The sequence below is a fragment of the Xiphophorus maculatus genome, chromosome 18, assembly GCF_002775205.1.
Source record: "Xiphophorus maculatus strain JP 163 A chromosome 18, X_maculatus-5.0-male, whole genome shotgun sequence".
Taxonomy (NCBI): domain Eukaryota; kingdom Metazoa; phylum Chordata; class Actinopteri; order Cyprinodontiformes; family Poeciliidae; genus Xiphophorus; species Xiphophorus maculatus.
In genome coordinates, this window is record NC_036460.1 from 1717546 (window position 1) to 1730814 (window position 13269).

General features: G+C 44.1%; 2 protein-coding genes across 2 annotated transcripts; one reads left to right on the top strand and one right to left on the bottom strand.

Annotated features, from left to right (window-relative positions):
- Window positions 1-5427: 5427 nt before the first annotated feature.
- LOC102218473 (olfactory receptor 6K3-like) lies at window positions 5428-10992 on the bottom strand. The gene is made up of 2 exons (XM_005808261.3): window positions 10976-10992; window positions 5428-6358 (listed from the first exon to the last, which is right to left on the bottom strand). The coding sequence occupies exon 2, from the start codon at window positions 6355-6357 to the stop codon at window positions 5428-5430; it is 930 nt and encodes a 309-aa protein (XP_005808318.2). The 5' UTR covers window position 6358; window positions 10976-10992.
- A 1025-nt stretch (window positions 10993-12017) lies between these two features.
- LOC111612068 (olfactory receptor 11A1-like) lies at window positions 12018-12938 on the top strand. Its single transcript, XM_023351996.1, has one exon. The coding sequence runs from the start codon at window positions 12018-12020 to the stop codon at window positions 12936-12938; it is 921 nt and encodes a 306-aa protein (XP_023207764.1).
- The last annotated feature ends 331 nt before the right edge of the window (window positions 12939-13269 follow it).

Below are 13269 nucleotides of genomic sequence, written 5' to 3' on the forward strand. Positions count from 1 at the left end.
AAATGGCCCCCGGGCCACACTGTGGACACCCTGGTCAAAGTGGAACCAAGATCTTCTCTTCTGGGACGAACACCTGCTCAGATCTTTAATAACTCCATCTATCCATGCCTGCTTGTAAAATCCAGATTAACGATTTCAGCAAGTTATGATTAATAAATATATTTTAGAATATAAATTACAGTTATAGCTTTTGTTAATTTAAAAATCTTCTGAATCATCGTGACGCCAAACCTCGAAGTTAATATTTCTAATTTCATTTGGAATGAATCAAGCTAAGCTGCAGTATGTTCCTTTGACCAGCAGGTGGAGATGTTTGGCTTCAGAAGATAAAACTGACATGATGGGTGAATTTCCGCCCCCTGGCGGCTGAACGCCGTCAGCGCGTGTCTCTGTATGTTTATCAATGGGAGTTCATCAGTTACTGTTATTCTCTTCTATCCCCTCGTTTCTGCTCCACACTTTAGTTTTTATATTTTCCTCCTTAGAACAAGTTCTAAAATACTTTACTGTAAATAAACAATTATATATCCCATAATTTTATTTAAATTGGAAATGTACATATCAAATAAATACATTTTACATATAGTGTAATGGCCCAATTTTATTATTACACATATAAATAAAATGTTTGAATCTACTTAAAATTTGAGTCAATCATATTTTTTAGAACAAAGAGATTAAATAAATGAACGATGTTCTGCAGCACATGACTATTAGGAAAACATGTCTATGAGATATTAGTAAAGGTTTTAAATTATAAAACATTTGCTAGGAAAAAATATAGAAAAGGTTAGATAATAAGAGCTGAGCTGGGATTTTTATTCAGGAAGTCTGACAGTTTTAATGACCTTTCATGAGCTTTAAGGTTTTCAACATTTTTTTTGTTTGATTTTTTTTGCCCACAGATTAAAATTTTCATCAAAAATTATTTTAAAAAACTGTAAGAGAAATATATAATAGAGAAATATATACAGACAAAACCCACTCGAGTTCAGCAGTTTATTTTTTAGTTAGCTTTAAGCACTTGGCGCTTTAGCTTTGTTTAACATTAGTCTGTCTCTCTTCAGCCCTTCATTAAAAATTGAGGCAACAGTGAGATGAGATTTATTCCTAATTCAGCCACCATCTATCAGCCAATCAGAGGAGACATCAGTAGAGCAGGCAACAGGCCAGACTTGGTAGCAGCTAAGTATGTGGCGTTTTGGGGAAGCTGTAGTCGGCCATTTTACAGTAAAGCGATGGATTCGACACAACTTTTAACAAACTTTGTGATGAAAAAAACAGTATCCTCCAACCACTTCCTGTTGTCTTTGTTGTTTCCGCCAGTAGTAACATCCGGCTGTCGATCATGAGACTCGTGATGTGAGAAAAGTTTCTATTGCAGTTTTGCTAAATAAATCCACTTTGATACGCTAAAAAAAAAAAACACAACATCCCAACGCAAAAACGTTACTAAAATATTTTTTTTTTCTGAAATTGCTGTTTCCATCAAGCAAATTTATTTTCATAATTTCAATTTATGCAATTTTATGGTTAACAGAAATGTAAATGGCGTTAATCACACCGGAGAGTTTTCAGTCAGAAGAGAACAGTTGAAACTATTTTCAGATTATTTTAAAAAACCAGATTCAGCATCGAAAACAGGAACTTGTTTGGAGAAGTTGCATCATTCCAGCAGGAAGTCGTGATCGGCATGTCAGCGGCGTTTCCCAGAGGAAAAGTCAAACGGTTCCTGTAATTCCCTCTGAAGCAGACAGAGCAGCAACACGTAGCGTGTCCGTCTGTCCTCTGGAGGTTCAGGACATTAACGAAGTCCCACAGACTCACAGGGAAAAACAACAAACTTTTGTTTACAGTCGCACTAACCACTACTGAATTTAATTAGCAATAAACTCAGTAGGAAAGTTACTTTTGTTCCAGGGTCACACAGGAGGATGATAAGCATATAAGTTTTAAAAACTCAAGTTTATTTTTCTTTCCCCACAAAAAAACAATAATCCAGGTAACACTGCTTACCTTAATAAAATTAAGAATAAAACTTAAATTGTCCACCGTTATAAAAAATCTAATTAATATTCGGAAAAATGAGGGTAGTTTTTCTAAACTGTAGCTTTAAAGCTCATTTAGTCCTTCAATACAACAGTTCAGTCAATGTGCACAGAAGTTGTCAGTTTTGAAAATGTTCGTGAACAAATAGTTTGTGGAATGAAAAACAATTTAAAGGATTGGGCCCCTTTTTGTTCAATAAGCTTATCTGTTGTCCAAGCTGAACATCAGAACCAGCAGCACCAGAACCTCCGTCCTTCCAGGCTTCAGTCCGAGTCACAAAGATGGCGGCGGGACCCTCCTGGTTCTGGATCCACTGGCTCGTTCAGGTATCGGCCGTCCAAAAAAACCCAACCTGCATGCAGAGCAGCTCAGAGGGATCTTTCAATTACTTCTCAGTGAAAACCAAATTAGCGTTTAAAATGAACCAAAAACGCTCAGTAATAAAGAAATTACTTAATAAACATCACTTCATCATAAACAGCCTCATTTCACAGAGCTAAGCTGCTTACAGAGAAACATTTTACACTCCGGTTGGTTTTTTAACAGTTTGAAAGAACCGAGCAGCGTTAGCTCCAGCTAGCTAGCCATTCTGCGTAAGTAAGCAGCTGAAAATAAAACAGACTCACCGGAAAAATCCCAGAACAGAATGTACATCATCCAGTTCAAAATAAACAGATTTCTTTCATATCACAGCAGCACTGATGAGGAGTAACTTCTCTACCTCTGCTGAAACGAGCTTAGTCTTCATAGTCCGCCATTTCTTTTTTCTGCTCCCCTCTCCTTACTCTTCTTCTCGTACCGACACAGGAGAAATGTGGCTGTAGCGCCCTCTACAGGACATTCTAAGAACTAACAAAACAAACACATTAAAGATGCAGACAGATCAGCAGTTTATGGGGGTCACATTAGATTTAAAACTTTCAGCCAAACTAAAAAAGTTTTATAAACTCACAAAATAAGAGCAGTTAGTTATATTTTCCACAGTAGTCACAGTTTTTATTTATTTAAGTTTTTTTATATAATTTTGTAAATTCACGCAAAATCAACATTTCCATGAATTTTCCATGCTAATAATTACGAGACATAAATGGAAGTTTATTGCAAATTTTCTGCAAAAATGGTAAAAAAAAAATGTTTAAGTAATACCAACTCCCACCAGCAGGTGGCAGTATTTCTTACTTCTGCTGCTGCTTCAGCTTTTCTTGATGTTCCGTTATCGATGTGACGAGTATCAAAAAGAAAACTATTTAAGTTTTTTAAAGAATAAATGTTTTTGTTTTCAATCTGGTTCTTCTCTGTGTGAAATTTAGAAAAAAATCAGAAAATTCTGTGCAAATATTTAAAAATCAGTATCACTGATTTTGTTTGCAAAAAAAAATAAAAATCACAAAATCATGGAGGAGCTTGGAGGAAGTGTTGAACAGTTACAGAGAACCCATCCATCAAAATTAGGAGCGTTTACCTGAACAGTTCATTTACAAATAAAGTTTTTAAATTTGCTGCTAAAGATATTTTATGTACTCATTATACACCAAAAAAATGTCTCACATTAATATTTTGTTGAACTGCCTTAGGCTTTTTATTGGTTTCATGTAATATTAAAACTTTATGAGACACTTCATTTTGGATTTTCATTTTTTGGTATCACACTGCCAACCACACTTTTTCCTTCCACTTAACTTTCTACGAATGTGCCAGAGCTCTCTTGCAGTATAAACTGTAACTTGATTCTCCAAAATAAAATGAAACACAAATGATTCAGTTTTGCCCTTCAGAGATATTTTTACCGTTACTGACGCTGCATGTCTGTGTCTTAAATAAAAATTAAAACGGTTCAACTCTAATTGCATTCATTTTGTTTTTTTCAGTTCAGTTGAATATATTAATAATAGTTTTGCAATACAATATAATAGTTATTGTAATTATAATTTCACATTCCTCAAGTTCTTTCAACTTTAATTTTTTTAACTGACATGGAATAAAGGCTGGAAACTTTATCCTCAATTCACCTAAAATATGCTTTAAAAATGAAATGTAGTTGAGTTTTTGTGTGTAAATAATTATCAGGGAACAGATGGAAGATTTTTAGTTTCGTCACTCATAAAATAAAACCTGTCGGCAATATTTTGTTAAAAAGCTGCAGATTACTTTGATCTGTGTGAAGACACTGACTGAACTTAAATGTTTTAATCAAAGTCTGATCTGTGTTTCAATCATCATTATAATTTACTAAAATGTTATTTTCCCTGCTTCTCTTTCTGAATTTATCAAACTGTTTTTCTCTTCAAACTAGCATTGGATGGATGAAGTTTCTGACAGGAAGAAATAGTGAACAAAAATGAGAACAAAACACATTCTCAGGTCTCTTCACAGATTTTGCAGCATTTATTTTCTGGGTTTTAATGGTAGTGTTTATGAGCCGCTGACATAAAGAGCAACATCAGGAAGTGGAATGAAACCGTATTTCAGCTGCCATGAAATCTTCATGACTTCATGACAGAAACAGCAGAAAAACACGAAACCAGGTCAATAAAATAGACATAAACTCAGTTTATTACAACTGACAGACGGTAAAAGCAGCTTTAGTTTGTGAAACACTTGTTCAAAGAATCCATCTGCAAAAAACACAAAAAAATTACTAAGCATTTTCGTTTCCAGGGCAAAAGTCTTAGTTCACCTGAAATAAGAAAAAAATAACTTAAAAATAACTTTAAGCTACATACAGGAGTTTGTTTTAAGTCAGTAATTCCTTAAAGTTGACATTGAAAACAGCACTAGATCCACTGGCAGATTATTTCATTTTATGGGAAAATGTCACTTGACATTAGTGAAATAATGTAACAGTGGAACCAATAATTTTATAATATTAATATTAATGAATTATTGACCTAAAAGAAGCTCCTATTTCCTGCTGAAAAGTTACTTGTAAGTTAGTTTTCTCTTATTCCAACTTGCACACTAAACATAATTTATTGTTTTTCCAAAAACGGGATGATAAAAGTCTTCAGTCTGATGCTTTGGTCTCAGCTAACAGATTTGTTAAAGGACAGATTTTACAAAGACTTTATGATTCATTTTATTTGTTGTTTCTGCAGTTTTGTTTATTTATTTTGGATATTTTTAATATTTTTATTTCCAGTGTTACATGTTCATTGGAATTTAAAGTTAATTATCTTTGAGAATGCAATTAGCATCTTATTACTTGGAAATGGTTTTACAGCAACAATATTATCATTTATTGCAATAACTTCTGCGGCAATTTATCGTCCAGCTAAATCTGTAATCATGACAGATCGAACTTCAGATCTAATTTCAGGTTCATGAATACATTTGCATGAAACATTTGGTAAGGTTTCGTGTTTTTGCAGAGCAGGAAGCTCAGCTCGTCCCCAGAACCAGCCGTTTGCTGAAGCTGCGGATCTTTGACAGGTTGAGTCCGTACAGCAGAGGGTTGAAGAGCGGCTGGCAGGTCAGGAAGTACAGCGATAAAACGACCTGCAGCACCTCAGGAACTCCTCTCACGTCCAACCTGCTCTGAAACAGGTCAAAGAAACATCCGAAGGAGAAGTTAATGAGCGAGGCCAGGTGAGGCGCGCAGGTGCTGAGCGCTTTCTGCCGGGTCTGCTTGGATCCAGAGAAACACACTTTCAGGATCTCAGCGTATGAATAAAGGATTAAGATGATAATCCCCAGGATTATGGTGAACATGTAAACTATTCCTCCAACGTTGCTGGCTGTGGTGTCTGCGCAGGCCAGCTTAACGATGGAGTAGTTGTGACAGTAGATTTTATGGATGACGTTTCCGCAGAGCTGCAGAGAGACGGTCATTAATATTCCTGCTACAGACTCAAGGAGAGGGAAGAGCCAGGTGAGCGCGACCAGCCTGGCGATCCGGGACGGCGTCATCAGGGTGTGGTACTGCAAGGGGCGGCAGATGGCCAGGTATCTGTCATACGACATGATGGCCAGGTTGCAGAACTCGATGTGAGCGTAGGTGTAAACACAGTAGATCTGCAGGAAGCAGAGCGGAGCAGAAATGATGTGAACATCGGAGAGGATCTGGACCAGCAGGAAGGGAAACAAACCTAAACTGCCGAACAGTTCGTTCACAAACAGGCTGCAGAGGAACATGTACATGGGTTCATGTAAGGTCCGGTTCACACAGATCACCGCGATCAGCAGGACGTTGGAGCAAACGATCAGGACATACAGACACAGAACAACACTGAAATACAAATACTTCAGAACATCAGAGTGAAAGTAAGCAGTTAGTGTGAACAACAAAACCTGTGTGGAGTTAATCATCATCCTGCTTAATGGTAAATCAGCCAGAAAACATGATCAGTGTTTCAGATTTTACTCCTGCAGTAAGAGTCAAATCTTCCAAGTGGAGGAGGAGCTGCAAGCAGAACCAGACTGGAAATCCATCTGCTCCGTCTCCACAGCGCCACACAGTCTGAAGCTCTACTTATAGCTGCAGATCTTCAGAGAAACCGCCCAGCTGAAACCAGACCAGCTGAAACCAGATCAGCTGATACCAGACCAGCTGAAACCAGACCAGCTGAAACCAGACCAGCTGAAACCAGATCAGCTGAAACCAGATCAGCTGATACCAGACCAGCTGAAACCAGACCAGCTGAAACCAGACCAGCTGAAACCAGATCAGCTGAAACCAGACCAGCTGAAACCAGATCAGCTGAAACCAGACCAGATGAAACCAGACCAGCTGAAACCAGATCAGCTGAAACCAGACCAGCTGAAACCAGATCAGCTGAAACCAGACCAGCTGAAACCAGACCAGCTGATACCAGACCAGCTGAAACCATCCATCCATCCATCCATCCATCTTCTTCCGCTTATCCGAGGTCGGGTCGCGGGGGTAGCAGCTTCAGAAGGGAGGCCCAGACTTCCCTCTCCCCGGCCACTTCTTCTAGCTCCTCCGGGGGAATCCCGAGGCGTTCCCAGGCCAGCCGAGAGACATAGTCTCTCCAGCGTGTCCTGGGTCTTCCCCGGGGCCTCCTCCCGGTGGGACGTGCCCGGAACACCTCACCAGGGAGGCGTCCAGGAGGCATCCTGACCAGATGCCCGAGCCACCTCAACTGGCTCCTCTCGATGTGAAGGAGCAGCGGCTCTACTCTGAGTCCCTCCCGGATGACTGAGCTTCTCACCCTATCTCTAAGGGAGAGCCCAGCCACCCTACGGAGAAAACCCATTTCGGCCGCTTGTATCCGCGATCTCGTTCTTTCGGTCATGACCCAAAGCTCATGACCATAGATGAGGGTGGGAACGTAGATCGACCAGTAAATCGAGAGCTTCGCTTTTTGGCTCAGCTCTCTCTTCACCACGACGGACCGGTACAGCGCCCGCTTGACAGCAGATGCTGCGCCAATCCGCCTGTCGACCTCCCGCTCCCTTCTTCCCCCATTCGTGAACAAGATCCCGAGATACTTAAACTCCTCCACTTGGGGCAGGACACCCCCCCTGACCCGGAGAAGGCACTCTACCCTTTTCCGGCTCAAGACCATGGCCTCGGATTTGGAGGCACTGATCCCCATCCCGGCCGCTTCACACTCGGCTGCGAACCGCTCCAGCGAGAGCTGCAGATCACGATCTGATGAAGCCAAAAGGACCACATCGTCTGCGAAAAGCAGAGATGAGATCCTAAGGCCACCAAATCGGATCCCCTCAACACCTTGGCTGGTCTAGAGATTCTGTCCATGAAAGTGATGAACAGAATCGGTGACAAAGGGCAGCCCTGGCGGAGTCCAACTCTCACCGGAAACGAGCCCGACTTACTGCCGGCAATGCGGACCAGACTCTGACACCGGTCATACAGGGACCTGACAGCCCGTATCAAAGGGCCCGGTACCCCATACTCCCGGAGAACCCCCCACAGGGCTCCCCGAGGGACACGGTCGAACGCCTTCTCCAAGTCCACAAAACACATGTAGACTGGTTGGGCGAACTCCCATGCACCCTCCAGGATCCTGCCGAGGGTGTAGAGCTGGTCCAGTGTTCCACGACCAGGACGAAAACCACACTGCTCTTCCTGAATCCGAGGTTCGACTATCCGACGGACCCTCCTCTCCAGGACCCCTGAATAGACCTTGCCAGGGAGGCTTAAGAGTGTGACCCCTCTATAATTGGAGCACACCCTCCGGTCCCCCTTTTTGAACAGGGGGACCACCACCCCAGTCTGCCAATCCAGGGGAACTGCCCCCGATGTCCATGCGATATTGCAGAGTCGCGTCAACCAACACAACCCTACAACATCCAGAGCCTTAAGGAACTCCGGGCGGATCTCATCCACCCCCGGGGCCTTGCCACCGAAGAGCTTTTTAACCACCTCGGCGACCTCGCCCCCAGAGATTGGAGAGCCCAACCCAGAGTCCCCAGGCTCCGCTTCCTCAGTGGAAGGCATGTTGGTGGGATTGAGGAGGTCTTCGAAGTACTCTGCCCACCGGCCCACAACGTCCCGAGTAGAGGTCAGCAGCACACCATCCCCACTATAAACAGTGTTGGTGCTGCACCGCTTCCCCCCCCTGAGACGCCGGATGGTGGACCAGAATCGCCTCGAAGCCGTACGGAAGTCTTTCTCCATGGCCTCTCCAAACTCCTCCCACGCCCGAGTTTTTGCCTCAGCAACCGCCCGAGCCGCATGCCGCTTCGCCCGCCGGTACCCATCAGCTGCTTCCGGAGTCCCACAGGCCAAAAAGGCCCGATAGGACTCCTTCTTCAACCTGACGGCATCCCTCACCGAAGGTGTCCACCAGCGGGTTCGAGGGTTGCCGCCGCGACAGGCACCGACAACCTTGCGGCCACAGCTCCGATCGGCCGCCTCGACAATGGAGGCACGGAACATGGTCCACTCAGACTCCATGTCCCCCACCTCCCCCGGGACGTGTTCGAAGCTTTGCCGGAGATGGGAGTTAAAGCTCCGTCTCACAGGGGATTCCGCCAGACGTTCCCAGCAGACCCTCACAACACGTTTGGGCCTGCCAGGTCTGACCGGCTTTCGCCCCCACCACCGGAGCCAACTCACCACCAGGTAGTGGTCAGTGGACAGCTCCGCACCTCTCTTCACCCGAGTGTCCAAGACATACGGCCGCAGATCCGATGAAACGATGACAAAGTCGATCATCGAACTGCGGCCTAGGGTGTCCTGGTGCCAAGTGCACATATGGACACCCTTATGCTTGAACATGGTGTTTGTTATGGACAATCCATGGCGAGCACAGAAGTCCAGCAACAGAACACCGCTCGAGTTCAGGTCGGGCGGGCCGTTCCTCCCAACCACGCCCCTCCAGGTCTCACTGTCATTGCCCACGTGAGCGTTGAAGTCCCCCAGCAGAACAAGGGAGTCCCCAGGAGGAGCACTCTCCAGTACCCCCTCTAAGGACTCCAAAAAGGGTGGGTAATCTGAACTGTCGTTCGGCCCGTAAGCACAAACGACAGTCAGAACCCGTCCCCCCACCCGTAGGCGGAGGGATGCTACCCTCTCGTTCACCGGGGTAAACCCCAACGTACAGGCGCCGAGATGGGGAGCAACAAGTATGCCCACTCCTGCCCGACGCCTCTCACCTTGGGCAACTCCAGAGTGGAAGTATGTCCAGCCCCTCTCAAGGAGACTGGTTCCAGAACCAGAGCCGTGCGTCGAGGTGAGACCGACTATTTCTAGCCGGAACCTCTCGACCTCACGCACTAGCTCCGGCTCCTTCCCCACCAGAGAGGTGACATTCCACGTCCCAAGAGCCAGTTTCTGCAACCGAGGATCGGACCGCCAGGGTCCCCTCCCTCTGCTGCCACCCATCCCACACTGCACCCGACCCCTTTGGCCCCTCCCACGGGTGGTGGGCCCATGGGAGGGGGGGCCCATGTTTCCTCTTCGGGCTGAGCCCGGCCGGGCTCTATGGGTAAAAGCCCGGCCACCAGACGCTCGCCATCGTGCCCCCCCTCCAGGCCTGGCTCCAGAGTGGGGCCCCGGTGACCCGCGTCCGGGCGAGGGAACACCAAGTCCAAAGTTTTTATCCGTCATTGGGGTCTTCGGGCTGCTCTTTGTCTGGTCCTTCACCTAGGACCTGTCTGCCTTGGGTGACCCTACCAGGGGCATGAAGCCCCAGACAGCATAGCTCCTAGGATCATTGGGACACTCAAACCCCTCCACCACGATAAGGTGGCAGCCCATGGAGGAGCAGCTGAAACCAGACCAGCTGAAACCAGATCAGCTGAAACCAGACCAGATGAAACCAGACCAGTTGATACCAGACCAGCTGAAACCAGACCAGATGAAACCAGACCAGCTGAAACCAGACCAGATGAAACCAGACCAGTTGATACCAGACCAGCTGAAACCAGACCAGCTGAAACCAGACCAGTTGATACCAGACCAGCTGAAACCAGACCAGCTGAAACCAGATCAGCTGAAACCAGACCAGCTGATACCAGATCAGCTGAAACCAGACCAGTTGAAACCAGACCAGCTGATACCAGACCAGTCAGCATAATCACAGTCTCACTGGGCTCCAGTCCAACTCCAGCTGCTCTTCCCCTGAACATCTGCGTCTGGCCCTAAAATGTTCCCTAAACTCACATAAAGGCACAACATCTTTGTTAAATTAGATTCTTTTGGGTTGTGGGAACGATTGTGTGTCTAAGTCAAGTTTGTTTGTTTTTCACAATTCAGCAACAAGATAAAAACCAAATACAGTAACCAATTATAAAAGGAGCTCTGTAGTCCACTTCCTGCTTCTGGACCGGTCTCTGGTCCGCCTGGCGTTCACTTCAAGAATTCACTTCAACTGAACCCAGACCGAGGACTGGAGGACCAGACGTCAATTAGCATTCACTTCTCACCAACCGGACCGGAGTTTATAGGCAAACGGGCTGGAGTTAGATGAAACTGGACCACAGTTGGATTAAATCAGACTGCAGTTGGGTTATGAGGACCAAACAGACCTTGGATTACTCCTCTGAATCCTTCAGGTCTAAAATCCTCCAAGCCTCTTGTTGCCTTCAGATTAGCTCAACATCAGAGAGTAGAGAGCTCCAGTTGTTCCCTTCACTGAGTTTACATTAAACATAAAGCTACACAAATTGAAATTCTGAAAATAAATTCCCCTAATGGACGGTGCCACTTTTCCGTTGCATTTTTGGATAAATAGTTTTTGCGCAAGGATGAGGTGGTTTTTCAGCTGGATCCAAATTCATGTAGTTTGCAGAACTGCAATGAAAAAACTTTTTTTGCGACAGCTACTGCTGGAGAAACGTAGCCACTCCCAAGTAGGCGGGGCTTGTCATTCCAAGTCATGAATAAAATGCCGACGTTTCCTCTGATTGGCTGATAGATGATGAGCACTAGGGCTGCATTGTGAATATAACATCATGTCACATCTGTCGCTCCCAGGATTTTTAATGACTTATCGCAAGAACAATGTGACTTTCATTTAATTTCTTACTTGTGAAACTGTGATTTTTAACTTCAGCAGAACATGAATAAAGATTTTTAACCATTTCAAAAGGAAAAGCAGTTAGTGTGAGCCTGGTTGGTCTGTAAGGTTCACGCGGGAGGAAGGAGGCGTCGGATGATACCACCCCAAGGTCAACTCAGACATCCTCCACACATGCAGCTGTGTGAAGGAATATTTTGTGTTTTGAATCTTTCTCTCTGCTGACAACTGGAAACAGAAAAGTCCATTTGATGATGACATCATCCCGTTGATGTTGTAGGTCACTGAAAGGCTTAAGAGCAGCAAAGGAAGGTTTAGTGTTCAGTTGGATGGAAATCGCTGTGTCGGTGAAATAATGTAATGAATGTTAGGTTTTGCTGTTTATACTAATTCTTCTTCCAAACACTGAAGATTATTAATGATACATTTTCGGGGTAAAATCTCCCAGAAAAGGATCAGGAGGGGTTTAATCTAAGCCTTCCTGACTAAATATTTTATATTCTATAAACCATAAGGAAAATCATGCTGAATTCAACACAGGTTTCATATTTCACTCTTGCTGCTTACTTTGATACCAAACAGTTTAAATATGTATTTTTCATGTTTGTTCTGTCTCTGTATGTTCTGATTATCAGCTGTAACGTCCTGCTGATCGTGGTGATCTGTGTGAACCGGACCTTACATGAACCCATGTTCCTGTTCCTCTGCAGCCTGTTTGTGAACGAACTGTACGGCAGTTGTTGTTTGTTTCCCTTACTGCTGGTTCAGATCCTCTCTGATGTTCACATCATTTCTGCTCCTCTCTGCTTCCTGCAGATCTTTTGTCTTTACACATATGTAAGCATAGAGTTTTTGAATCTAGCCGTGATGTCTTATGACCGATACCTGGCCATCTGTCATCCTCTGAACTATCATTCTTTGATGACCTTGAAGAAAGTTACAGTTTTTATTACAGCAGCCTGGATAACTGCCTACCTGGTAGTTTCTTGTACAACATCTTTGAGCTTCTCTCTGCAGCTCTGTGGAAACGTCATTAACAAAATGTACTGTGACAACTACTCTATAGTGAAACTGGCCTGCTCTGATATTACAGTCAATAACATTTATGGCCTTTTTATCGCTGCTCTCTGTGTTTTTGGTCCAGTAGGGATAATTCTCTACACATACATGAGGATCCTGAAGGTTTGTTTTTCTGGATCCAAACAGACCCGGCAGAAAGCGGTCAGCACCTGCACTCCTCACCTGGCCTCTCTCATTAACTTCTCCTTTGGTATTTGCTTTGAGGTGTTGCAGAGCAGGTTTAACATGAGCACAGTTCCTAATGTTATCGCAGTATTATTGTCATTATACTATGTAACATGTCAGCCATTGTTCAGTCCTGTGATGTACGGGCTGAAACTGTCTAAAATACGCAGCATGTGGAAACGTTTGTTTTGGAAATAACTGAAATAAAAATGTTTTATTCAGCTGACACTTCAGATCTGTGTCCAATGTGAATGGAGTACAGATTCATGCATTCATTTAATTTGATTGTTTATGTACGTGTATATTTACAGATTAATCCCTTACCAATGTTAAAATGAAGAATAATTATTTAGCTCCACGTTACATAACCTGGCTCTGCTAGACAGATCCTTTTCTGGACCTTTGCTGGTCTGCTATGCATCAGAACCAGAACCAAACATGGAGAAACAGCATTCAGCTTCTGTGCTTCACAAATCTGGAACAAACTTCCAAAAAACTGCAAAGCAGTCAAAACACTGAGTACTTTGAA

Coding starts and splice junctions, on each gene's coding strand:
- LOC102218473 (XM_005808261.3), bottom strand. CDS start 6,357: ATGATGATTAACTCCACACAGGTTTTGTTGTTCACACTAACTGCTTAC.
- LOC111612068 (XM_023351996.1), top strand. CDS start 12,018: ATGCTGAATTCAACACAGGTTTCATATTTCACTCTTGCTGCTTACTTT.